General features: G+C 52.5%; 2 protein-coding genes across 2 annotated transcripts; both read right to left on the bottom strand.

Moving 5' to 3' along the window:
* Positions 1 to 18,424: 18,424 nt before the first annotated feature.
* LOC136524521 (uncharacterized) lies at positions 18,425 to 18,769 on the bottom strand. Its single transcript, XM_066517865.1, has one exon. It carries the CDS (start codon positions 18,767 to 18,769, stop codon positions 18,425 to 18,427), a length of 345 nt encoding a protein of 114 aa, XP_066373962.1.
* Positions 18,770 to 22,936: 4,167 nt separating this feature from the next.
* On the bottom strand, positions 22,937 to 25,913 carry LOC136520068 (L-type lectin-domain containing receptor kinase IX.1-like). Its single transcript, XM_066513469.1, has 3 exons — positions 25,032 to 25,913; positions 24,150 to 24,684; positions 22,937 to 24,040 (listed from the first exon to the last, which is right to left on the bottom strand). Exons 1-3 carry the CDS (start codon positions 25,879 to 25,881, stop codon positions 23,170 to 23,172), a joined length of 2,256 nt encoding a protein of 751 aa, XP_066369566.1. The 5' UTR covers positions 25,882 to 25,913; the 3' UTR covers positions 22,937 to 23,169.
* Between the last annotated feature and the right edge of the window lie 1,647 nt (positions 25,914 to 27,560).

Here is a 27,560-nt window from a genome sequence, read left to right on the forward strand (position 1 = left end):
CACACTCCAACAAAAAGCTCAGCTAGCAAAAAACCAAAAGAAAACAGAGAAAGACATACCGAGTGGCGAGCGACACAACTCTGAAGGCTGACCCCGACCTCGATGCACCCATAGGACAAGGACCGTTCCCAGACTGTGACCCGCGCCCCCTAACTTTGGATGGGGTCGAGGCTGACCCAACCTGCTCCTGCTCGGCCTGCGGATCGCCACGACCTCCGGCTCAGGGCTCCCTGATCAGAGCAGCGGTCGGGGCATCCCCCGACTATGAGTCGCGCATCGACCGGGCGCCAGTCTGCCCCTCAGACCGCCTAGACTGTTCGGCCGTATTCATGGCAGGCGGGGCCTCCTCCGACCGCAAGTTCAGCATTGGCACCGGTCCCGCCACCACACATTCGCCAGGCCGCTCCTCGAACCACCCAGCTCATCCAGCCGCGTCCGCCACAGGCAACGGTGGAGCTGGCAACACCACCGAGGGGCGCGGTGACCGCGTCTGCTTCACCACTCGCTCACCAACGGCGTCTACGCTGGCCGCACACTTCCTCGACGCAGGAACCTCCGCGCGCCGCGTGGCCTCCTACTCCTCGCCAGCAGACGTCGCCACAGGGTCACAACGCACTGCCAAGGTCACAATGACCTCTCGACTCTCCTCCTCGTCAGAGAAGGCCATGTCGTCCAGATCCGTAGGATCATCTGATGCAAGTTCTGACTCGACGTCGCTCACACATTCCCCAGCCCTCATGCGCCGGGCGACCTCCTTCTTCTTCCCTTCCTTCCGCTGAACCTCTTTGGTTTTCTTCTTCTTCTGGGCGTCTGCTGCCTCCTTCTGGGTGGCCTACCGCGCCTAGCCCACTGCCCCCTTAGGAAGGTGTGGACGGGACTTGTACCTCCCAAGCCCCTATGGAACGAACGAACCAAAATAAAAAAAAAAGAAGAGGGGAAGAGGAAAAAGCACGAGCAAAGCGAGGGAGCATACCAGTGAGGGCACGATCGAGGCATTAAACGGTATGGGTTTTCCCACCACCGCCTTGTTAGGCCTCACCTGCAGCACTCGGCCGACACGACTCTAGATCTCATCGTCCGGCCGCTCCTCTGGCGATGCACGGTCAGGGTCCAACCGGCCGTCATACTTCCACATCAGGTGCGTCCTCTCCACCAATGGGGCGACCCGGTGGTGGTAAAGGGTGTGGAACACCCACACCCTGTCGAGGCCATCCCTTATGAGCTTCTGGAGCTCCTCCTCAATGACCTCCACCTTGTGCCTCTCCGTGTGGGCACACCCCATGACCAACTCTTCTGCTTCACCGTCCTCCCATCGGTAAACGCTAGAAACAGAGCCCCCACTGGATTTCTAATGTAGAACCACTCCCCATGCCATCCCCGGTTGGAATCACATGGGGAGTACGCGGGATGCGAGCTTCCCACGCGTGGCTTCCTCTGTAGGGCGAAGCCTCCGATCAAAGCGATCTTGGCCAAACTCCAGTCCACCATCGCTCTCCTAGAGAAGAAGAGCCAGAAGAGGTCCACATGCGGCTCCATCCTGAGGAAAGCCTCGTAGATGGTGATGAAGCTAGCGATGTGCAGCACCCCTATAGGATTGAGGTGCTACAGTTCTAGACCCACTCGTTGAGGAGCCCACGCAGGAACTAATGCGTGGGGTATCCTAACCCGCGCTCGTGGAAGGTAAGGAAAGACACCACCTCATCGGGATGAGGTTGCGGGATTTCCTCCTCCTTCCCGGGGACCCTCCAGTGCGCCACCTCCCGTGGTGGCAGGAACCCCTTCATGACAAACGCCTCTAGCACCAACGCCCTCATGGTGGACGACCTCCAGTCCGACATTCCAGTGAGTTCTCCTCTTCTCCCTTGCTCTCTCCCCCTTCCTTTCCTAGAAACCTCTGCAGCTCTTAGGAACACTCTTGACAAGGAGGAAAAGGAAAGGCGGCGGTGGCAGACGACGAATAGGCAAAAGAACGAGGCGAACACCCTCTCTCTTCTCCTACTTAAAGGAAAGGGAGCAGCGGTAGGAAAGGGCATGCCGATCAGGAAGGCGAAGCGGCAAGGCGAGAAACTCTCTCTCTCTCTCTCTCTCTTTCCATTTAATGTAGATGGGACACCCCCTGATCGATGAGACGTGCCCAGCATGGTGAAACGGCTCCTAATCAGACGGGACACGACCGGGACATGGCCCACCACTACCGCGTGACCAGCCACTACCGCATGTCGGGCATGAAAACTGAAGCATCACCACACGTGGACCGCAGCCCCGTCTCCCCAGGCGTGGCCTAGAGAGATCCAACAGCAAAGTCTCCACCGGGAGAGACCAACCGGCCTCCTGAGTCGATCGATTCACTCAGGATAAACACCTGAGATACAGGTCCTGGTCGAACGGCTCTGACTGGAGCTCTTCTAACCCCGTCTCTCAGGTCACCAAGGTGAGCATGTGTTTATTAATACATATAGTTCACACAAGGGCTAACCCACGATTGATGAGCGCAGGTACCGGCCGGACGTCTCCGACTGGAGCTCTCCGAACTCCGTCACTCCAGTCATGCAGGCGTCACCACGCGAAATCTCCGCCGGGAGACAACCAGACCTCCCTGAGTCGATCATGTCACCCAGGATAGATCAACCGGACTCCTGAGTCGATCGATTCACTTAGGACAAGTACATGAGATACAGGAAGGAAGCGAAGGGACGCCCCATGCAGGCCATGCCAACTCCATCTCGAATGATGAGCATAGGTCCCGGTCAGACATTTCCGACTGAAGCTCTCTGAACCCCGTCTCTCAGGTCATCAAGGTAAGCATATGTCCATTAAAAAACTATTCACATGAGAGCTAACCCATGATTGACAAGCGCTTGAGATACAGGAAGGAAGCGAAGGGGCGCCCCATGCGGGCCATGCTGACTCCGCCTCGAAAGACAAGCACGGGTCCTGGTTGGACATCTCTGACTAAAGCTCTCTGAACCCCGTCTCTCAGGTCGTCAAGGTCCCGGACGGCCGTTTCCGACTAGAACCCAACGAACCCCGTCTCTCTAGTCTTCAAGGTAAAACACTATCAAAGCCCCTCTATTTCAATTTAAAGCATTCATACATCCATACATGCATTCATCTCATATGCCTGAACCCCCCCGGACGGTTAGGGCATGAACCACCCAGGGGCTCGGGAACTAAGCATCGCACGTGCAGCGAAATGCACCAAAACGCTCTGTGTTGTGCTACGAAGCGGTGGCTTGCCTCATTCGACATGAGCAACCAAACAGAGCCAGGGGAGAAAACCATAGATGAGCACCGTGCGGCCTTCGCCCGGTCTAGCAAACTAGGTCATCTCAACCTTCTCATTTGATCCTAAACATCTCACCAAGCCCACAGAATCTCCATCGAAGGGGAGGCCGTCAGGCCACCCGGGTCGGTCTATGGAACGACCTAGGCATCTGTCAGGATACAGGTAAAGGAGTAGTGGAATGTCACAAGAGGGCTATGCTGGCCCCGTCATGAACGACGGACCTAGATTCCACTCGATCACACCCGTTAGCGAGCTCACCAAGCTAGTCTTCGAGCCCGAGCGATCAGGACAGACGACGAAACTCAGCCCCTCTAGTTGTGAGGAACCGGATGGGGTAGCGCAAAAACAACTCATAGCCCCCACGAAGGCCCGATAGGGCTTGGGGGTTTAAACGCCATGGGACCATGACTCCAAATTCGCGTTGACGGGATAGGCGACATCCGGCTACGGCTTGGGACCGTGACTCCTTAAATCGCGTCGACGGGATAGGGAACATCCGGCTACGGCTTGGGTCCATGACTCCTTAATTCGCGTCAACGGGATAGGCGACATCCGGCTATGGCTTGGGACCAAGACTCCTTAACTCACGTAACGGCTTTAGATGGCTTCACTGACTAAACTAACTCTTTCAATCCATGGCGAGCATCGACGCCTGGGTCTACTCACAACTCCACCTTACTCGATCCCACGGTGCACATCGACGCCAAAGATCGAACTCTGTTGCATCCGAAACTAAGTTATTTCCGTTCACAGCGCGCACCGACGCCAAGGCTTGTTTCAAAAACTAAAAACTTCCTCGTCCGATCCCCGGTGCGCACCGACGCTGGGATCATTAAGTTCTATCTCAAAATCCAATCCCCATGCTTAAAAACACCTCGGCTGCACAACGACGCCATGGTTAAACAAAAATTCTGTCTCAAACTAAAAAACATGCATACACGCTTGCTGAGATAACACCCCCAACCGGTTCGGACCGAACCGCCTAGGGCTCGGGGGCTACACCCGCAGGTGCGCTCGCGCGCACCCGCCAGCAAGACAAAAATCCCCCAGACGATTCTGCCCGAATCACCCGAGGGCTCGGGGGCTCCTGTCAAGTTCATAAACCTGAGGTCCCTCGGGGATCGGCTTCCACGCCAAGGCTCGGCCAAGAAGAATGGCCTTTTCTTCTTCTGAACCGGCCCAAGAGTCTGAACTCAACAAACCAGAGCACTCGCTTCAGGCCCAGGCCACCTTCGGCCCATCTCTTCGACCGGAGCACTAGCTCAGGCTCAGGCCAGCTCCGAATGGCCTCTCCGATCGGAGCGCTAGCATTAGGCCCCGGCTGCCTCCACATGGCCTCCACTCGAAAAACCTGACCCGAGGACCGCCTCCAACTCCGACCCCATGTCTCCGACCGGGATTAATAGAAAAACATCGCCATCACTATTCTCCGACTGACGCGCCAGAACTGACTAGGGATCATTCGACCGGGGACGCCCGCTCGGAAAGAACCAGAAGGCGTGCGGAGAAAGGCAAGGCATGGCTCACAAGTCAACACCACTGTATCAGGGACCATACCCTGCATGAAGCAGTGCTCTGCAGCCACCCTGACACAAAGTATTGTAAGGGCCGCTAGAAACTCCCATATGGTAAGCCCCCTTCGTGTGTCTCTGGACACCGATTGTGGTATGGGCTCTAGAATTTGCCATACCGGGTGAACATAGCGCAGCTCCTCACATGCCACTAGGCATCCAGAAGTATTTTGTAGGTACCGGCGTCATCCTTCCTGAAGAAGATAGCTCAACCGTCCGTACACGTCTGACATCCTATAGTAACATCGACAGTATTGGGGGACGTCAACCATTATCTAGTTTACATCACTATAGGCAACAAGGCTTAGAAATATCTGTACTCTCTCTCTCCCTCACCTGTAGAGCCATCCCCTTCATCTATAAAAGGGGATGCGCTCTCTCCAATTGGGCAGATCGAGTTTCTTCAAGCTCAGACTCACTAGATCGACATCAACACTCCCAACCATAGGACCACCCAGTTCCGACCGTGACCCTTCCGGTCAGAGCCAACCGAACCTCTTGTATCCCACCTTCTTCCTCCTTCTCGTTTGTACCCCCACTACAAACTTTGAGCACCTAGGCTCAGGAATAAAGTCACCGACCAACCCCAACTAGACATAGGGCACGTTGCTTGAACTAGTATAAATCATGTATCATTGTGTGCTAGGCCACCTCCGGTCATAACTTACAGCAAAACTACAAATATTTACTAGTTGGTCACTTTCTGCACCGACAAGTAAATTTATATTTGTTGCGCGTTAGGCCTAGATGGTGTGCTAAAAGACATAAGGTTTATACTGGTTCGGGCAGAATGTACCTACGTCCAGTTTGCTGCTGCTCGTGTTATTAGCACTAAAAAGGGTTCGTAGTAGGGGGTACAAATGGTCGAGAGAGGGACATGTCCTAAGTCTCTGATGGATAGGTCAAACAAGTACTAAGAGCTCAGTTGCTACTCAGCTATGTGTTATGTGGTGCATGGTGTGTTGAATTGATCCCTCCCTTTAGTGGGGTGCCCTGTCTTCCCTTTTATAGATCAAGGGGGAGCAGGGGTTATAGATGGGAGAAAGAAGAAAAACCAGAGGCCAAGAAGGTCCTTCGAAAGTATTAGGTCTTCCTTTTCCTCTGAGCCAGCCCTGTTGACATGGCAGACGGTGCCATGGATAGCACGTTCACTGATCTTGATAGGGCCACGCTCTGGCTTCGTTCAGTAAGTGGTCACATCCCATCCTGCCCCGGTAGATGGCACGACACACCAGGGTGCCGAGCCATGACCCTACGGGGGGCAGACAGGGAAGTGACCATACGTTCATTACTAAAGATGATGTGAGTTCCCTCCTGGATCATAGTCATTGTCATATGCTTATGTCAGGATCCACGTCCGAGGGCTGATAGCGGCACCCACAACACTGTAAGACAAAAGTCAGTATCTACAACACTGTCTAGGCTCTGTCATGCCTGGAAGGGCTTAAAGCGCTCGTCCTATCATATCCTGATAGTACTTTCCCATAGGCATGCAGGGTATGGTCCTCGGTACTGTGGTTGACTTGAGTGTGTTGTCTTACCCTATACTCGTCATTATGAAGGAGCAGGGTGTAGACATTGGGCGAGGTGGAGCCAGCCCCGAGACGTCGGGTGAGGCGGAGCCTACCTCGGGACGTTGGGTGAGGCGGAGCCTACCCTCAAACGTTGGGCAAGGTGGAGCTAGCCCTCAGGGGTCGAGCGAGGCAGAGCCTACCCTGAGATGTTAGGTGAGGCAGAGCCTAGCCCCTAGATGTTGGGCGAGGTAGAGCCTACCCTCGGACGTTGGGTGAGGCAGAGCCTGCCCTCGAATGTTGGGTGATCTTGGAGCCAGCCCTCGAGGGTCGGGCGAGGCAGAGCCAACCCTTAGTCGTTTAGGCAAGGCAAAGTCTTCCCCCAGGGGTCGAGTGAGGTGGAGCCATCCTTTGGTCGTTGGGTAAGAAGTGTAGTTGCATTCTTGTCTATTCAAAAGTATCAACGTTTGATGGTTATTAGCTCCTCCTCTTTGTGTACCCTAGTATTTGGTCCCCGACAGTAGCCCCTGAGCCCCCAGGTGATTTGGACAGAATCGCCCGGGGGTGATTTGGATAGAATCACCTGGGGGTGATTTGACTTGCCAGAGGGTGTGAGTGAGCGCACCCAACGGGTGTAGCCCCTAGGTGATTCAGATAGAACCACCCGGGGGTGTTTTGATTCGCCAGAGGGTGCGCGCGAGTGCACTCATTGGGAGTAGCCCCCGAGCCCCTGAGTGATTTGGATAGAAACACCCGGGGGTGTTTCGATTCGCTAGACGGTGCGCGCAAGCACACCCATCGGGTGTAGCCCCCGAGCCCTCGGGTGATTCGAATAGAATCGCCCAAGGGGTAATTTAGACCCTCCACGGGTATGGCTATGAGATTTGGCATTTTGATCAACTAGATAGTTTAAAGGGAACCCTAGTATCCCGTTCATGGGGATTCCTCTAGGGTCAGCCCGGTTGAGACTCGATGGCGGATCAAGACCCCTTGAGGTTTGTGTGCCTGAGTTTTGGCCACTCGTAGGCCCATCCTTCATTGGGATGGCCGTCGAAACCATTGGGCCAGCCCTTGAACTCCTGGGCCCAGGCGGGCCAAAGCAACACTTTTTGACCCGTGTCCCTTCTATGGGAAAAGAGTCCTAGTCTGCCCAGGAAGGCAAAACGTTCGGCACAACTTTGGGGGGGAAGGATAAGGATTGTGGGTGCATATCTCGCGATGTGACGTGGTGGCATATCATGGCAGGTGAGGAGATCTAGGTAGACGGTTGTCTTCCTAGCATCCGTCACCCCTATAAAACCAAGGGGTTTGCCCCTAGAGTTTTGTACTTTGCCAACTTGCCTTTGCATCTACAACCTCCACCGCCAATCGCCTGAGCCTCCCGCACCCGCATTGCAGCCACTATCAAGCCCGCATCCAACCACCCAAATTGTCTAATGGAGCCATGGTGTAGATCCAATGTCACCCTCTAGCGCCTGGAGGGCCTCGTTCGTCGTGGCCTTCTTTGAGCTTAGACCGCCACTAAGGAGTGGTGGCTGCCCGACGATGAGGACGCGTCATCGCTGCCCGATGGATACATTGTGTCCTTCACTCACGTTCACGAGTGGGGATTCACCACCCCTGCCCACAAGTTTCTTCGAGGGTTGCTGAATTACTACAATGTGGAGCTACAACACCTTACTCCTAATGGGATCCAGCACATTGCGGCGTTCATCGCCCTGTACGAGGGTTTCTTGGGGATTAGCCCCCACTTTGACCTGTGGTGGCACTTCTTCGCCGTCACCCTCCTAAAGAAGCGGGAAAAGAGGCAGGAGCTGAGCGTGCTGATAGGATGCATCGGCATATAGCTCCGCAACAACCGGGTCAATGAATACCCATCGATGCATCTATTGACCTCCAACAAGGGGTGGCATTCACATTGGTTCTATGTCAAGAACGACGTAGCCACCCCCTTGTTAGCGTTTACCGGATGCCTCATCGATGAGGCCCCAGAATCATGGAGGAAGTGGGGGTCCCGGATAAAGACAAGAAGAAAATTTAGGACCATCTCACCGCCATCCAATTTCTAAAGGAGAGGGGCGTGAAGGGCTTGGGGATCATCAGCGCCTACCATACGTGAAGGGTGGCGCCACTAATGAGTCATGCGCTTCCCCTATACCTGATGGCGCCCGAAGCGTCACTCGATGGGACGGCGCTTGCCGATGGAGCGCTCTCCACCTCTGAAGTGGCGTAGCTCATCAAGGAGGTGATGGAGCCTTTGCGGGATGACACTGGCGTCGCTCTTGATTTTGTGTATCCGGTGCCAGGGCACCCCCAATGTGGCTGAAACCGGGGTACATCGACTTTGTAAGTTCTCTTTCCCTGTGCCTCCTTTTTAATTGGGCTCCCGACTCTTTGATGCTGATATTGAGATAGTGGGACCAGCCAAAGAGGCTCATCCTTATGGACCACACGGCTCTGCTACCGAAGGACCCGCTCATGATGGCGGTGAATAGCACTACGGCCGAGTGGCAGAAGAAGATGAAGGAGGTCAAGAGGAAAAGGAAGCAGGAGAAACTGCAGGCACGGGAGCGAGGAGAGAAGACAGACAGTGACAACGACAATGATGATGACAAGGAGGATGACAAGGTAGTCGTAAACACCGAGTGGGGTGACCTAGGAAGCGAGGGCGCGCTGACAGTACCCACTCGTAAATGCAGGGACCCTTTTTGTTCCATGCAAGGGAAGGTGCAGCCGTGAGGCTGAAGGAGGTGGGCCGAACCATCGGCCTGTCCTTAGAACCATCAGGGGTGGGTAGATCTACCGTAGTGCCTGAGGTGCCTACAGAGGAGAGCGGCCCAACGCCGTGCCTTAGGAATCAACGGGGATGGGCGGGCCCATCTTCGTGCCCTAAGAGCCGGTGGGGGTGGGTGGATCCACCGCTACGCATGAGCCACCGAGAGAGGGGAGTGGCTCCGCCACTGTGCCTCCAGATACAAGGGAGGTGAGGCCCTCAGCCATGGAGTAGGGGACGGGCTCAAAATGGTCCTATCCGATGAGCTAGAGCAGCAAACTAGGGGTTCGTCCCCCACAAACATCTCCACCGCCCAACAACACCAACGCAAGTTGCCGACTCCTCTGTTATCTCTGTTTTTCATAGTGACTCACGCCTTTTGTTTCTTTTATAGCGTCGGGAGACAGGTCAAACAGGGCACTTCTATAGCGCTAGCGCCCAAGAAAACTATTGCCCTTCAGGAAAGGTGGGGGCCACCGCCTGACATCACTCCCATTTTGGGTGAGAGTAGAGCCGATTGTTGGCCGGTCTAATGCCACCCACGGTGGTTGCCACACAACCGGTGACGGAAGTGATTCCGCTGCCAACGTCGAAGCAGGTGGAGCTATTGGCCGCACCCATTGCATCGACCACGGTGGGCATGGAGTAGCCAGATGAGGTCTCACCGATAGAGGTAGAGGTGATGGTGGCTATGACAGATGGGTCGCAGCCAGAAGCCATGGTGGTGGCACCCGAGGCAGCGGCGCATGCCGTGCCACGACGGCCCCAGAGACGAGGACCGCTGTGGGCGGGACAGAGGGGGTCATGGCCAAGGGACCCTCAGACACCATGGTGGGTGCCGAGGAGACCAGCAGGGAGTTATCCTTGGTCCTGACATCGGACGGCCACCACCCACCCGCACGGGATGAGCCCCCGCTCCAGTGGGTGAGTCCGTTGGATGTCATCGAAACTCTTCACCCTCGATGATGCCGCCGAGGACATGGAGTGGGAGAAGCTCAACAAGGCATTCACGGCCGTGCTGGAAGCTCTGAACCAGGCTAGGAGTGCCCTTCGAGATGTAATTGTTCCCACCGGCTGGGTATTTCACTTGGTCTTGCCTCTCGATCTCTTTTCCCTTCATCTATTTTTGTTTTCTGACCACCGTCTTTTTTCAGTCTCTTATTGCTCGTAGCCAGGAGAAATCCTAGTTCCTTTGCAAACATAAGGGGGATTGGGACTGCCTCGTTGATGAGGCATGGTTGCATAGGGATGTCACCGCCCAGCTCCGATAGAGGGTGGCTGAGTTGACTCCCCTTGCCACGAAGGCGGACAATCTTCAACGGCGGGTGGCTGAGGCTCGTCGGGATGCGGAGGACGCCGAGAAGTCTTTTAATGAACTATCAGAGAGGGCATGGTGGGATTAGGAGGAGGACACCAGAGTGCAGAGGGAGCAGGACGAGCTACTCTAGCGGGATGCTGAGACTTGCCAGCGGATCATCGACCTCCTAGCCGAGGCTAAGAAGGAGCGGGGTCTTAGGCTGGAAGCCGAGGAGAGGTCTGCATCCCAAGAGCAGAGGGCAAAACTAGACGCTGAGGCAGTTGCTCGGCTTTGCAAGGAGTGAGACGAGCTACGACAAACTGTGGAGAGGCTCCGCCTAGAGCATGGTACGGCCCATGGGGAGCACAACTAGGCTATCCGAGAGCGCGACGCAGCGCAGTAGAGGATCAGCTCCATCCAGGCCGAGTTCAAGACCATGAAAGCCTAGAAGCTGGAGGCCAAGGGCACTGCTGCTAGACTAGCCATGGATCTCACTGAGGCGAGGGGTCTCCTTCAGGCGGAGAGTGATGAGCTCGATGTCCTGAAGGTTGCCCTTGGCGTAGTCTGCGATGACCTACAGGTGGTGCAGGTGGAGGGGACCAGCTCGCTCGCAGACCGTGCCGTAGATATCATGGTGTGGGTGCACCAGTTGGAGAAGGAAGCTCTTTGCTCAGGGATCATCCAAGCCTTCGCCATCGCCCGCTCGCATTATGATGACAACATTGACTTGGAGGCGATGAGCCTTGGTTTTGCGCTAGGCTATGAACCCTTCGAGCTGGATGAAATAGAAGTGATGGTGACTCCTCTTGTAGAAACCCTAGCGAGCAAAGTTGAAGATATGGTTCTCCTCCGGAGGAATGAGTCTGATGGATATTTATCTGTAATCTATGGATAAGTGTCGGCACTTTTGTATTTTGAAAATAGATTCACAACTTCATTTCGTTTAAACAAATTTGCAATTTCATTTCGCTTGATTTACAACTTCATTTCCCTTTTTGCATTCAAAAAAGGTGCTCATGCAATCTGATCATTCCATTCGTTAAGACCGTACGGCCTGAGGTGTATAAGAGGAAAACTTTGATTATGCTGGTGAGCAAAGTTACCATAGTCGTTGCAACGTGGGTTTTTTGCAGTCTGACCAGACACACTCGGTTATTTGTTCCCACAAACCTTGCCACTAGCCTTAACGAGAGGAAGAGGTTTGATGAAGTGACTATTTTGAAAAAAGAGGGTATTTATACCTTTATCAGCCCCCGAGTGAGATCCGACCCCTTGCGGTTTGCTGGGGTCGAATGTCACTAGAGACCGAAGAGAGGATAGCGAAACTACTCTTGTATTTGCACATACCCCTTCCTTAGGATTTTAGCTATCATTCTGCGACCATGCGTTCAGTCTCATTACAAGTCTGGCCTTCCCCGAGCCCTCACGTGTGGTGGGGATTCAGTCAAAGGTCGGCTCGTTTTTGTGACTATCACCTCGTCTATGGTTTCGCAACTGGAGGGGTTGAGGCAATGTTACTTGTCTCGATGGCTCGAGTGACGCGCTTGATGAGCTCCCTAATGGGGATGTTCTAATGGAATACGGTCCCGTCGCTCATGATAGGGTCAGCAAAGCCCTCAGGTGGCATTCCGTTGCTCCTTAACCCGCCTTCCAATAGATTCCCCCTCAATGGGGATTCTATGGGCTCGGCTAGAGGCTGGATTGAACTAGAAGGTTGAGATGATCATATCTGCCTCTATGTGGGTTGGGCGAAGGCCGCTAAAGCTCATCTGCATTTTCTCCCCTAGCTCTTGTTCGATGCGAGGTGGCCTCGGGCCCTTCGTGGACCAGCCTTCGAACCTTGGTCTTTCAATCTAGGATCGCACGGCTTGAGCCCCCGAGCCCCTCAGGGTCTGATAGAGATCAGCCATGTTTCACGCATCTCCCCGTCCTTGGTTTCTGCAACCAGAGGGGCTGAGCTAACAACACTTGCCTCGACGGCTCGAGTGTCGCGCTCAATGAGCTCGCTAATGGGCATATTCGTGTGGAATCCAGGTCTGTCATCCACTGATGGGGTCGGTAGAGCCCTCATGTGGCATTCTACTACTTCTTAACCTGCCTCTCGGCAGATGCCCGAGCTATTTGATAGGCTTGGGTGACCCGTTGGCCTCTCCTCGATAGAGAATCTATGGGTTTTGTTCGAGGTTAGAATCAAATGAGAAAGGTCGAGATGTCTCTATCTACTTCTAAGTAGGGTCAGGCAAGGCCATTGGGGCTCATCTTGGTTTTTCTCCCTAGCTCTATTTGACATGAGGCGGCCTTGAGCCCTTCGTGGGCTGGCCTTTGAACCTCAGTCAGTTGTTGTTTCATATCGAATGAGGCGACTACCGCTTCGTGACGCGATGCAAAGCATTGAGATGCAGCAATTGCATATGCAACGCTTGGATGTATGGAATGAATGTATGATATAACGAAAGCAAGGGTCAGTGATGTTACCTTGGTGGCATGAGTGACCGGAAGCTCTTATCGGACATGTCCGTGTGGAGTTTGGGTCTGACATTTGCGACGGGGTCGGCGTAACCTGCACGAGCTTTGCAATTTTTTGTTCCTGTCTCTCGGCAGCGATCTGAGCTATTCGATCGACTTGGGCGGCTTGACAGCTTCTTCTTGAAGGAGATTCCATAGGTAGACCCCTCCGAACCCTTCTTGAGAAGGGGATGCTAAAGCTTGGGGTGTGGGGACAAAGAATTTGATTACGCTGGTGAACAAAAATGCCATAACCGCTGGGGCATAAGGTCTAGTGGTTCATCTAGTTTAACTCAAAGTTTACACTCGCACACGATGCCTCTGGTTTTTTAAACGTAAGGAGGGGTCGAGCGAAGAGAATGTCTAAATGAGTAGACACTCTCGGCAGCCCCCAAGCGATGTCTGTGCCCCTGCCGTTGCTAGGGTCGGAGGCTCGGTAGTAAATTATCACATAAAGTAAGTAAATAGGGGTGCTTATCTTTCGATGGCCATTCATTCAGTGTTCGCCTGGGCCATCCGATCGACTCAGGAGGCCTATTGGTATCCCCTTGATGGAGGTTCCATCGTTGGGTCCTTCTAGGTCCTGCCTAGGGAAGAAGAGAGCCGTCTGCATGCGCGTGCACCTTGTTTCGCACGCCCCGCGTGTGGTAGTGGTGGGCCATGCCCAAGCCATGTCCTATTGATCTAGGCGCCATCTCATCAAGCAGGGCGCATCCCATCGATCAAGACGCGTCCCCTCAAATTCCCATCAACATCGAATTCCCATCTGCATTGAATAAAGGAAGGGAGAGGGTTTTCCCCCCAACCCTTCGCCTTTCTCCAACTGCTACATCTCCTCCTTAAATAGGGGAAGGGAGAGGGTTCTCATCCCATTCCTCTGCCTATTCTTGAGCTACTGCCTCTTCTCCTTTTCCTTTTTCACCGTGAGCGTTCACATGTCATGGCGGTTCCTAAGTGAGAGAGGGTAATGCGAGGGAGAGGAGAACTCACAAATCCGTTCGTGAATCTAGAGCATGATGTCGAGTGGGAGGTCATCCAACGTAGATGATATGGTGCTGGCCGCCTTCGCCGAGAAGGGGCCGCTTTCGCCGAAGGAGGAGGCGCGCTGGAGGGTGCCGCCCATCGCCGGCTTTGTCCCCGCCTGCGAGGCCTTCGTTGGGATGGAGCTGTATGAAAACTTCTTTCGGTGAATCTTTTGTGGGTGAGCCTTGTTGGTGGGGAAGCCATAGATGGACTGCATTGATGGGGGGCTTCGCCCTTGTAGCCGCTCAGATCGGCCAGTTCATGAAGTTTGACGAGATGTGGAGACATCCACCAGTAATGATGGCCATACTTCAGCGGGCAGTGTCCCCGTCGAGGTGCCGTTGTCAGGGTTGTGGCTGATCACGATGGCATAGTCCCTGCATGCCCCGGCGAAGACGCCACGGTCACCGATGTGGTGCTCGACATTGCAGATGACGGCACCCTCAGGGATCCCGCGGAGTGGTAGGACGTTGCCGATAGAGAGCGTGGCGTGGCAGCCATAGTAGTATTTAGAGTAGAACTAGTCAGAAAATATAATCGTTTAAGTTGTGGGGGAGCTCCCATGTCAATAGTTTTTCATATTCATGAATACATCAGTCCCTTTTCATGATGAAATCACTTTGTAAGCGATGAATTTGTGCAAAAAAGAATAAGTTCTGAAATTTCATTACGGCAAATAGCTTTTTAGCTCTTCTCCCTCTTTTTGTAAAAGAGGTTCAGTGCCTTTCGACCCTTCCCATAGTTAAGGTCACAAAAAGCTTGGAGTGCAGGGGAGCCAATTCTGATCACACTGGTGAGCAAAGAGATCATAGCCGCTGGGGCGTGGGTTTCTCGCAGTCCTACCAGTTATACTCAGAGCTTGTTCCTAAAATCCTAGCCCTTAGGACTTACTATGAGAAAAGAGGGAAAACACAGAGAATGTTTATAAGATAAACGTACTCAAACTAGCCCCGAGTGAGGTCCGACCCCTCGCACTTGCAGGGGTCAGATGTCATGAAAGATTGAGGATTTTGATGACAAAACTGATAAGAGAAAGTATGCATTTATTTAGGGGTAAAAATGACGTAGCTGCTCGATGTTCTAGGCATTGGTGAAGACCTCGTCGTCGATGGTTTTCAGCTTGTAGGCGCCTAGCCAGAGTACTTCTGCGATGATGTATGGCCCCTCCCAGGGCGGGTAGAGCTTGTGGCGGTCCTTATTGCTCTAGACAAGGTGAAGGACTAGGTCCCCGACGTTGAAGGCTTGGCCCCGCACCCGTCGGCTTTGGTACCGTCACAACGCCTATTGGTACTTGGCCAAGCGAAGGAGGGTGATGTCATGTGCTTTGTCTAGCTGGTCCATGGTGTCCTCATGGGATGCCTTGGCTCCCTATTTGCCGTATGCCTAGATCCTTGGCGCTCCATAGTCAAGGTCGGTTGGGAGGATGGCCTCGGAACCATAGACCATGAAGAAGGGCATGTAGCCGGTGGCTCGGCTGGGGGTTGTCCTCAAGCTCTAGAGTACTGAAGGAAGCTCGGTGACCAAGCATGCACCAAATTTGTTCAACCGGTTGAAGATCCTAGGTTTAAGACCCTATAGGAGCTTGCCATTTGCGTGCTTGACCTACCCGTTCATTCGGGGGTGCGCGACGGTGGCCCAATCGACCTGGATATGGTTTTCATCGTAGAATCAAGGGAACTTCTTGCTGGTGAACTATGTGCCATTATCCATAATGATGGAGTTCAGTACTCCAAAGCGATGGATGATGTCGAGGAAGAACATCACGGCTTGCTCAGACTTGATCGCGGAGATCGACTGAGCTTCTATCCATTTTGTGAATTTGTCTATGGTGACAAGCAAGTGGGTGTATCCTCTAGGTGCCTTCTTGAGAGGTCCCACTAGATCGAGCCCCTAGACTATGAAGGGCCACGTGATGGGGATCATCTGGAGTGCCTGGGCTAGGAGGTGAGTTTGTCGAGCATAGTACTGACACCCTTCGCAGGTGCGCATGATCTACTCGGCGTCGGCTACTACAGTGGGCCAGTAGAAGCCCTATAGGAATGCCTTTCCAACTAAGGTTCTAGGCACAGCGTGGTCACCACAGACCCCACCATGGATATCGCTCAGCAAATGCTTCCCCTGCTCGATGGGGATGCAACGCTATAGGATCCCAGTGTGGCTTCATTTGTAGAGTTCGCCCTCCACAAGAATGAAACATTTGGCGTGGCGTGCGAGCCATCGAGCCTCCATCTTGTCCGTCGGTAGTGTGTCATGGAGTAGGTAGTTGAGGTAGAGCGTTCTCCAGTTGAACAGAGGGTCAAGCTCTATCACTGGATCTTCTTCAAGCTCCATGACCTTGGGGCTAGACGGAGCCATCGGTTGGTTAGCCCTCGAGGCTGGATCGGGCGGACAGTCGTTGGCCTATTCTGACCCTTCATAGTGCACCGAGGGCTTGTGTTGGTCGCTAGCGAAGACTTTTGTTGGCATCAGCTCTCGGCTGGATGCCGCCTTCGCAAGCACGTCGGCCGCCTCGTTGAGGCACCTTGGGATGTGATTGAGTTCGAGGCCATCGAATTTGTCCTCTAGCCGTCAGACTTCTTGGTAGTATACATCCATCATGGCATCATGACAGCTTGACTCCTTCATGACTTGGTTGATGACCAGCTAGGAGTCACCTTGGATGTCGAGGCGCCGGATGCCCAACTCGATGGCAATGTGTAGCTCGTTGATGAGTGCTTCATACTCAGCCACATTATTGGATGCAGGGAAATGGAGAGGAACCATATACCTCATGTGTACCCCAAGGGGTGATACAAAGACCAACCCCATGCCGATGCCTTTCTTCATCAGTGACCCATCGAAATACATGGTCCAGTACTCTTGATCGATGGCCACCGGCAGCATTTGGACCACGGTCCAATCCACGATGAAGTCAGCCAACACCTGGGACTTGATCGCCGTTCGGGAGGCATACGTAATGCCCTAATCCATCAACTCAAGTGCCCACTTTGCAGTTCTTCCTGTGGCGTCCTGGCTTTGGATGACCTCGCCGAGGGGGAACGATGTCATGACCGTCACCGGGTGTGACTCGAAGTAGTGGCGTAGCTTCCTCTTGGTGATGAGGACATCATATAGGAGCTTCTGGATTTGGAGTAGCGGGTCTTAGAGTCGGATAGTACCTCACTGATGAAGTACACATGGTGCTATACCTTGAGGGCGGGGCCCTCTTCTTCCCGCTCCACTACCAGGGTAGCGCTGACCACTTGCATGGTGACCGCTATGTATAGCAGAAAGGATTCTCCATTGGTTGGAAGAACCAAGATTGGGGCCTTTGTCAGAAGCAGTTTAACCATGTCAAGTGCCTCCTAGGCCTCGGATGTCCACTCGAAGCGGTCGGCTTTCTTCAAGAGTCGATAAAGGGGGAGACCTCATTCACTGAGGCACGAGATGAATCGACTGAGTGCGGCGAGGCACCCTGTGACTCGCTAAACCCCCTTTATGATCTGAATCGGGCCATCCTTGTGGTGGCTAAGATTTTCTCTAGGTTGGCTTCGATGTCGCGCTCAGAGACGATGAAGCCGAGCAGCATACCCCTCGGGACCCCAAAAACACACTTCTCGGGATTGAGTTTGATGCAATTCGCTCGGAGTTTTGCAAAGGTCTGCTCAAGATTGGCAACGAGGTGGCCAGCCCGCTTGGACTTGACCACGATGTCGTCAACGTAGGCCTCAATGGTTCGCTCGATGAGGTCCCCAAAGCATTTGAGCATACAGCGCTGGTATGTAGCCCTAGCGTTCTTTAGACCAAACGGCATTGAGATGTAGCAGAACGATCCGAAGGGGGTGATGAAAGATGTTGCGAGCTGGTCAGACTCTTTCATCATGATTTGATGGTATCGGGAGTATGCATCAAGGAAGCAGAGGGTTTCGCACCCCAAGGTAGAGTCGACTATTTGGTCTATGCACGGCAAAAGGAAATGGATCCTTTGAGCATGCCTTGTTGAGACCCGTATAGTCAACACACATTCTCTATTTCCCACTCTTCTTTCGTACAAGAACGGGATTGGCTAACCACTCTGGGTGGTATACTTTCTTAATGAATCCAGCCACCGAAAGTTTTGCTATCTCCTCATCGATGGCCCTATGTTTCTCCTCGTCGAAGCGACGCAGGTGTTGCTTCATTGGCTTGGAGCCTAGGTGGATCTTCAAGGTATGCTCGGTGACTTCCCTTGGGATGCCTGGCATGTCCAAGGGTTTCCACGTGAAGATGTCTCTATTGGCGCGGGGAAGCCGACGAGCGTGCCTTCCTATTTAGAGGAAAGTGGGGTACCGAAGCACACCGTTTTACCCTTGGTGCTCCTGGGGTCTATGAGGACTTCTCTAGAGCCCTCTGTAGACTCAAACGACTTGGTTGACTTCTTAGCATTGGGCGCTTCTTCGGTGACCTCCCTAAGGGCGGTGAGCTCCCTAGAGGCGACGATTACTGTGGCGTGACCGCAGCACTCGACCTCGCACTCATAGGCGTGCTAGAAGGAGGTGCCAATGGTAATGACCCCATAGGGGCCGGTATTTTTAGCTTGAGGTATGTATAGTTGCGGACGGCCAGGAACTTTGCATAGCATGGACGTCCTAGGATGGCGTGGAAGGTTCTGGGCAACCCAACCACCTCAAAGGTGAGGGTTTCAGTGCTATAATTGAACTGAACCCTGAAGGTAATGGGCATATCGATCTCATCGAGCATCTTGGTGTACATGATATTGAGGCCGCTGCCTCCATCCATCAGTGCTTTGGTGAGCCGCTTCAGGCCAATGATCGGGTCGACCATGAGCGGATATCTCACTGGATGCGGGACGCTCTCTAGATGGTCGGTCCGATCGAAGGTTATGGTAGGCTATGACCACCAGAGGAAGGGAGGTGTGGCTGGTTCAGCTGTATAGACCTCATAGCGTGTGACCTTCTAACGGTGTTTGGAGTCATAGGCCGCCAATCCTCCAAAGATCATGAGGCAGCCGTTCGGTGTTAGAAAACCATCGTCCTTCTCCTCGACATCATCTATTGTGGGGGCAGGGTCCTTTCTGTGCTCCCCTTTGTTGGAGCCTCTGGACAAGAACCACCACATGAGGCTGCAGTCTAAGAGTAGATGCTTAACTAGAAAGGCATGGTTCGGGCATGGCCCCTTGAGTAATTTTTCGAAGTGGTTCGGAGTGCCCTCCATAGGCTTTCGACCACCCTAGCGGTCAGCAGCGACCATGAGCGAGTCCTCGTGTTATTGCTTCTTGTTCTTCCTTTTGGCAGAATGATTGGAGGCGCCTTCACCGGCGCCCTCGTCCTGCCTTGCCTGCCTTCGAGACGATCAAAGATCGCTCCGACCGCCTCCTCTCTAGAGGCGTGGCTAGTGGCGATGTCTAGGAGTTCCTTGGTGGTTCGCAGGCCCTTGCGTCCTAGATTATGAACCAAAGACTCACAGGTAGTCCTAGACAGGAAGGCTCCTATAACGTCGACGTCGGCGACGTTAGGAAGCTTGTTGCACTATCAGGAGAAACGCCGTATGTACCCATGGAGGGTCTCATCAGTCTTATGTCAGCAGTTCTTGAGGTCTTATGGGTTCCCAGGGCGCTTGTATGTGCCCTGGAAGTTCCCCACAAAGATCTCCTTCAGATCCACACAACTCTAGATTGCGTTGGACGGTATGTGTTCCAACCACGCTCATGCTGAATCGGCTAAGAACAGTGGAAGGTTGCGAATAATGAAGTCATCATTATCCGTACCACTGGCTTGACAGGCAAGCCGGTAGTCTTTGAGCCATAATCCGAGGTTTGTTCCCCAGAGTATTTTGCGATATTAGTCGGTGGTCGGTACCTTGGCGGGAAAGCAGCATTGAGGATGTGACGGCCAAAGGCCTGAGGGCCCGACAGGCTAGGGCTCGGGCTTCGGTCCTCGCTGTTGTCATACAATCCGCCACGACAAGGATGATAGCTACGGTGGGCTCCTTCTCTTAGGTCGTCGTAGGTACGTCTATGGGCGTCAAGAGTGCTACGTGCGTCACGGTTATGGCTGAGACGCTGATACACCAGGACAGCAGCGCACTGCCTGTAGCTAAGTAATTGTGCTCTCTAATTTGGCATTGGTTGCCTTATTATTGAGCATTGCTAGTGAGCTTAGTTGGCTTTGTGCTTTTGCTTACTAGCATGTGTAGGAGCTCCCTCATAGCTTAAAGTACTAGTGGCATAGGTTTGTGTGACCTTGCTCCTTGAATTAGTAAGGTGAGCTTTAGCTAGCCCGGCACCTTTGTTGCTTAATTAGGATCTTTACAAGGTGCTAGAGAACATAGATAGAGGGGTGTAGTCTTGGCTAGACCGATAGTTTTAATTCCGCACTTATTTTGGTTAGCCAACACGATTAAGTTTTAGAAACGACTATTCACCCTCCTCTAATCGCCATCTCGACCTTACACCCCCTCAAATATTCGTGGTTGTCTACTTCACCCCTTCGCCTATAAAACTAGTTATTCTACACCTTAAACTATTAAAAACATCTAAGTGACCCCCTAAGACGGTTTTGAAGGTGGTTTTGCTAACATGGCATATTAAAAAGTCTACATAACCCTCTAATGTATCAGAGGTTGACTACATAACCCCTTGAGTTTTTTATGTCATTCATTCTCTGGTCTTCCCCCCTCCCTCTCTCGCCCTCTCTTGTATTGCCCGGAGCCGCTGGCGCTGCAAAAAAAATAGAGAGGAGCTGTGACCTCACATGCACCGCAAGTGACCTACTATCCAAGTCATCAACCACGTTGTAGTGCCCACATTGGATTTAATCACAAAATAAAACCAATATGCCCTATTTGTGGACCACTTAAATAGGTTTTTGACCTAGAAATACAAATTCAAAGTTAGTGAACCTAATTGACAAAGGCTAACAAGTTGATATGCATTTTATTCAAGTTATGAGAATTGCTAAACCTCAACCGGTTGTTTCAGCGTCTCCCGACAACCGATTTCTGGGCCATCAAATTGGGCGCGGCTGGCGAGCAGGCAAGGCAGCACGGCCAGCGAGGCAGTAGGCGCGGACGGCGATGGAGCACTCAAGGTCGGCCTTGGAGCTCGTGGCCCTGGCCATGGCGGAGCGGCGTGGGGCTGGTGGTCGGCGACGAGGAGGGCAAACCAGCAACTGTGCGGGTCACGAAAGTCACGTAAGGGAAGGGAAGGGAAGGGATAAGGTTGGGGAGGGTGGGTCCCACCGTAATTTATGATCAATTTGTAATTTGTTCTGAAATTTGAGAATAATTTGATATATATTCTTTGATATCTGCAATCCTTAGAAAGAATTTGTAAATTTGTCTGAGATTTGCAATCAATAGAAATAAAAGTTGTGTTATCCCCAAATTACATCGCTCTGTCTAATAAATTGCACTGAATAAATCATTGTAAATATAGTAATAGGACAATGTAAATATAGCTATAAGACAGTGTAAGTGCATGGACAAAATTCAGTTGTTAGGAGGGGCCAAAACAACCGAATGTTGGGTATACAGATTCCAAGTTATATGCTAATCAAATTATGTCACGTGTGTTGATGGTCACTAACACCAATTATAAACCGTCAACATAACATGCATATATGCTTAATTCCATCACCAATATAGGTTTAGGGGTTTAAACTAATAAATTTCATAAGTTTTGGTGAATCTGTATTTTTAGTAGGGTTTATCCAGAAAACCGCCAAGGTGGACCTACTCGTCAAAGTAAATCACGTTTTTCCACGGCGTAAACAACTCTAGAAGGTTCCAGAGGACATCAGAGGACTCTCCACCGAAGATGACCGTGAGAGGCTGGCATGGGGGCCGGCCGGCCTGTGGACCCCACGTGTCAGCCCCTCCTCGATACGTTGGTTCTCCACCGCCTTAAAGATCGCATCTACGCCGTTTATTCAAGTCGGTTTGATTCGAGGGTCCAGAATTGATGCTACCCCCTATATATACGGCCATGTACCCCTCTCCCTAGAGCATCTTGAAACCCTAATCCATATCCTCCTCGTCAGGATCAGAGGCAGCTCTCAAGAGAAGATTAGTCCTCTATAGGATCCAGTCTTGTACCTAGAAAATAGTGAGTTAGAGAGTGAGGGATGAGTTGGGAGGAGGTACCGGCCTGTCGGTGCTACCTCTATGGCTTGTACTTTGGCGGATCTAGGCTTCTCCAAGTCTACATCTGAGATACCCCTGGTAATTGATTTCTGTTTAAAGTAAGTTTTATGCTCTTTTGTTCACGGGTTCACAGTTCTTTTGAGTGCTCTAGTCCTTGCTAGATCTCTGGATTAGAATAGTAATCGTTAGCATAAGCGTGGTGCTTAGGCTATCGGCTACATGTGTTTGCTCCCTGCTTCTTGGTTGTGTGATAGCAGCGGGAGGTGATAGTCCCGTCTATCCTTTATAGTTCACACCGAATTGAGTAGGTTCTTAAATTAGTAGGACTGTAGTCACGTCGGTAGAGTTATCTATTAGCGGTGTTTTACCGTCTAAGCGGCGTCCCGAAGTGAACACTAGAATCATAAGCCTTGCTTTGCATAGGATCATAACCATAGGAATCCTCTCTACTCATACCTTAAACCTTGATTGCTATCCCTGGACAAACTAGTTGGTAGACAACACACATATTTTTCTATGGATACGATACTCGATAATACTCCGGGTGAAAACTACTTCGATACACCTGCGCTTGCGAATTTTGTCTCTGTGTGCTACCACAGGTGTCAACAACGTGCAGTTATATTAATCTTATTATGCCATGTCCAAAGTTATAAAATAAAAGATTTACCATAAATAAGCCACATATGCATGGATTAGATCTAGAAAAAGATTTGTTTATATATATCTACAACCTTCCTTACTTATCCTATATATATATATATATATATATATATATATATATATATATATATATATATATATATATTTCACATATTACTCGTATGGTAATATATATGATCCTAACCATTCGATCTTATTAAAATGAATGACTCAAGTCATTTAAGAGTACCGTAAAGTCCTTTCTCAATGGTCCAATCTTTTTTTCACAGTACATCTCTCTATCTATCCTTTTTGTTTTCTTTATGTGTACCGCATCCTTTTATTTATTTTGGGATAGAAGTAGTAGTTAATCTTTCCAGGTTCTCAAGAATTTTCCGAAAGCTAGTGCATCCGCGAAATCAGGTTGAGCTATAGTAACATCAGCGTGTCGACCGAAACTGCTCAATCGTGCCCGAGCGTCCATCAGTGGAATGAGTGCTGAACCGGTCCGCGACGTGACTGGGCATGGCGGATTCACGCGCACTGCCCACGGGTGCCGTGTTGGAAGTGACAAAAGATGTGCCATGGGTGCCAGCGCTCTTGGCCGACGAGGCAAACGAGTGCTCCGCCGTCCGGTCACCAGTCGACGAGTGGCCTCCGGTGTTAGCACCTGCGGACGACGACGTGGTGGTGATCGACCCGTAGTAACCCCTGCCGGCAACAGGCGGCCCATACGTGGCCACCGGCATCTCCAACGGGAGCTCCGGCAATGGCGCCTCGAACTGGAGGACGCTCATGGCCTGCCGAATCGACGCCCGGGACGCGTAGTCCGGATGCACGCACCAAAGCCCCACGCCTAGCACCCGCTCCATCTCCAGCGGCTGGAACCCGCCCCCGCCGTCGTCCAGCCGCGGGTCCGCCGCGTCGAGGAGCTCGCCCCTCCCGTACAGATCCCAGACCCACTGCACGAGCAGCACCCTGCTCTCGTCCTCCTCCTCCGGGGCGACGGGCTTCCTGCCGCAGGCGACCTCGAGGAGGACGATGCCGAAGCTGTAGACGTCGGACTGGACGCTGGCGCGGCTGGTCACCGCGCACTCTGGGTCCATGTACCCCATCGTGCCGGCGAGCATCGTGGTTTGCGCAGCGCGGCTGTGGTTGACGAGGCGCGCGAGGCCGAAGTCGCCTAACTTGGCGTTGAACGACGAGTCCAGCATCACGTTGCTCGGCTTGATGTCCCTGTGCACCACGCATTGCTCCCATTCTTGGTGAAGGTACAGGAGAGCAGAGCCCATGCCAAGGATGATGTTGTACCTGATCGACGCCCAAAAAGAAAAGAAAAAAGAACTTGTAATATCTGGCAACAGCATGAACTCGTAGTTAAACAGAAACAACCAGCTCGATTGACTGATTAAGTTCTTACCTGACTGGCCATGTTAGAATGTTATCTGTGCTATAGAGATGCTTGTCAAGGCTGCCGTTGCTCATGAGCTCGTAGACGAGCAGGAGCTCGTCGGCGTCATGGCACCACCCGACGAGCTGCACAAGGTTGCGGTGCCTGAGACGGCTTATGATCGTGACCTCGGAGACGTACTCCCTCCTCCCCTGCTTCGACGTCTTGGAGACCTTCTTGATGGCCACATGGAGACCTTGATCCTGTAGGTACCCGCGGTAGACTGATCCGAAGCCGCCCTCGCCGAGCTTCTCCTCGTCGGAGAAACCTCGCGTCGCCTGTGACAGCTGGTTGTAGGTGAATCTCCGAGGCCCGGCCCCCATCTCGAACTCATCGTCCATTTCTCCATGGAGGCGGAGGGGAGCCTCTTGCGTTTGGTTGGTGCCCTTTCGTTTTAGGTATTTGTTGTAGCTGAGCCATGTTGCTACAATGAGTAGTATGACGATCCCAGTAGATGCCAGTCCGGCTATTAGGCCTAAGTTTCGCATGTTTGATGTTTTAGTTCCTGTCATTTAAAGATGCATAAATACCAAAACCTCTGATTCACACACAAAAAAAAACCACTGCAAAAGCTTATAAAACACACATCATTGGCTTATGAGCATACACAATTCCCCCAGTGATTTTGCAACAACACTATGTATATATAGTGAGAGTGCACAAATCATGCATCGAAGATAGATAAAACATTGTTCCCAGATTTATTTACGCATTTGATTTCAGCGAAGCAATGCACGCTTATGTTCACAGATTACATAAGATTCATATTATATATTGAGCAACGCGAATTTCTAATCTAATAAAGAGAAAAAAGGAGAAATAACAAAGCTACAAGCAGGGAAAGGCACTTGCCGGTCGTGTTGACAACGGCGACGCTGACGAGAGTGGACTCGAACGACCACGAAAGGATCTGATGGCGCTCGACGAAATCTCCTGTGGCTCCGGAGAACCCGACCGCCGCTTGCTGCGGCAGCCCAGCTTCCTTGAAGTCGACGGTCGCGCTGACGTTGTAGAGGCCCAGCTCCGGCAGGTGGTCGAACCGCAGCGTCGCCGAGAGCGTGCTCGCGTTGGCGTCGTACCTGACCCACGCCGACATGGTCCCGTTGAAGCTCGCGTCCGGCAGCGCCGCGTACGCGAGGGACACGATGCTGTTGACGTCGACGCCGACGTGGTTCACGGTGTTCGCCGGGTCCCAGACGTTCTTGAACGCGTCGAACTCCACGGCGACGGTCGGCGGGAAGTAGGCGTTGGCCGTGTTGTTGGGGTTGTTGAAGAGCCCCAGGAAGCCGCCGTTGGAGTCCTGCGGGAGAGTAGGCGGGTACGGCGCCACGAAGAACGCCATGCCGTCGCCCTGGCCGGTGCTGTTGCGTGGCATGATGGCGAAGGTGAAGTTGGAAGTGAAGCTGGCGACTTTGGAATTGCCGGTGCTGTTGTTCCAGAGAGGCACAGGCTGCCCGTACGCCACCCGGCCGGTGCTCCAGGTCGTGTCCTTGGTCAGGTCGATCCGGCCGCTGGCGTTGGTGGCGTTGGACATGTACGTGAGGTCGGCGCTGGTTAGGACGCCGGGGTTGGAGAAGTTGTAGCTGAAGCTAAGTGAGGTGGCATGGGGAACACGGCAGAGCAGGTAGTACGAGGACAGGCTTATCAGCCTGATGAGGAGGAGAAGGCTGTTTCCTCCATGCTTCTTATTAGCCATGGCCATGGCCGGGATCGATACTGCCTTCTGCTTGTGGTTGTGGGTCAAAGCTTTTTGTGGAAGTACGAGGTCACGGTGTGCATGTATTTATGCGCTGCTGCAGCGTGCCGTCGCCTTTTAGTTCCGTGTGCAGTGGAATTGGCCGTCAAGGTCTAGCGACGACTATGCTGTGCCGTGCGCGGGTCTTTCCACAAATTTTGGTTTACGCGCTAATCAGCGTGTTCGGCGGCATGTAACTGTATGTATCTGGCTTAGCTTATCAGCTAGCGAGTGCAGGCAGTTGTACTTGTAAGTTGATCTCCACCAATAGACCCAACGGCTTATTAGGCTCTTGTCTCTGCTCCTTGATCAGGGGAGCCTAACCCTAATATGGTTGGTGGGCCCCTGTCGCACAGCATACATAAAAGGAAGATGGGGATCAAGGCTCGGACAACGAGGTTCACTGGAGCCGCTACCCACCTACAGAGAAAACCCTAATCCGATCCTAAAGACGTGCTGCCAGCGATGGGATGTGCCCCGCCACCGCCGTCGCTCCCTCTGCAGGGTCTCCACAGCACCAATGGTGATCGTCTCCACTGCGCTGGACGCCTTCTACACCGTGGCACCGACGTCTCCCCGCTGCGGTGCATCTACTGAGAAGGTGAGGAGCCTTCACCGCATCTACGGTTACACACAGAGAGGTACACTTATGATTCTAACAATGGTACCAGAGCTAGGTTGCCTCTGTGTGACTCTAACCCTAATCGGGTAAAAGAAACAGAATAGGGACCGGGGGTGGCGGAGGTCACTAGAACCCCGGTCACCACCGCCACCGCGTGGGGGAAAGAAGCCGCACCGTTCGACGGCGCATGTGGGGGATATACCCCCGGGTACCACAAGATGGTACATGGGCCGCACCATCCGAGGTGGCCCGGCCCGTAAGATCAAGGCGTACACATCAAGATTTCAAGTTGTACTAGATATTGTAATAGTACCAAATTTGATACTTTACTTGTAACCTTGTCTCTTCGGAGTATATAAGGAGAGACAAGGGTCCCCTAGAGGACAGGTTAATCCATCTACATCTCAATACAATACACCAAAGACACAGGACGTAGGGTATTACACGCACCGTCTCTGCGTCTTGTGTCACCATCTGGTTCCTGATTATACGCACCGTCTACCGACAATCTACCACCACGGGCACCCCCCCCCCCCCTCGGTGGACTGCCGACCATATTTCGTCGATAGCGCACGGCAAAGAACAGAAAAGATCAAATCCAGTTCGGATCTGACAAGAAAGAGGGTTCTTCCCAACTCTAACCCTAACTCGCATGAGAAAGAAGAAGAGTGGGTTCGGATTTGGCCGAACCCTAAGACCTAACCCAAGAAAGAAAAGCAAGGACGGACGAATCAAAAGAAAAGGTTCAACCGAAACCCCAACCCTAATTTGTAACCCCATCCCAAATTGGGTTATAATCCCAAAAGAACAAGGGGAAGGGGGAAGAATGGGAAGGGAAGAGATTCGGATGAACTCCGAAAAGAAAAGAAATTAAAAGAAAACAAACCCGAACCCTAGATCTAAACCCTAATCCCCACCTATCATATTCGGATAAGAGAAGAGAAATCCAAATCACAGAAGGGGAAAAGGGGAAGGTCGGATTTCGAGCCCTAGATCTAAACCCTTGTTCGGATAAGAGAAAAGG

Source organism: Miscanthus floridulus, chromosome 18 (genome assembly GCF_019320115.1).
Source record: "Miscanthus floridulus cultivar M001 chromosome 18, ASM1932011v1, whole genome shotgun sequence".
In the NCBI taxonomy this organism is placed as follows: Eukaryota; Viridiplantae; Streptophyta; class Magnoliopsida; order Poales; family Poaceae; genus Miscanthus; species Miscanthus floridulus.

What these genes read in the sequence shown, in the direction of transcription:
- LOC136524521 (XM_066517865.1), bottom strand. Translation starts at nt 18,769, where the DNA reads ATGGTCGACCCGATCATTGGCCTGAAGCGGCTCACCAAAGCACTGATG.
- LOC136520068 (XM_066513469.1), bottom strand. Translation starts at nt 25,881, where the DNA reads ATGGCCATGGCTAATAAGAAGCATGGAGGAAACAGCCTTCTCCTCCTC. An exon ending in CGCCGTTGTCAACACGACCG is followed by an intron (nt 24,685 to 25,031) that starts GCAAGTGCCTTT and finishes TTTAAATGACAG; the next exon opens with GAACTAAAACATCAAACATG. An exon ending in ATTCTAACATGGCCAGTCAG is followed by an intron (nt 24,041 to 24,149) that starts GTAAGAACTTAA and finishes GGCGTCGATCAG; the next exon opens with GTACAACATCATCCTTGGCA.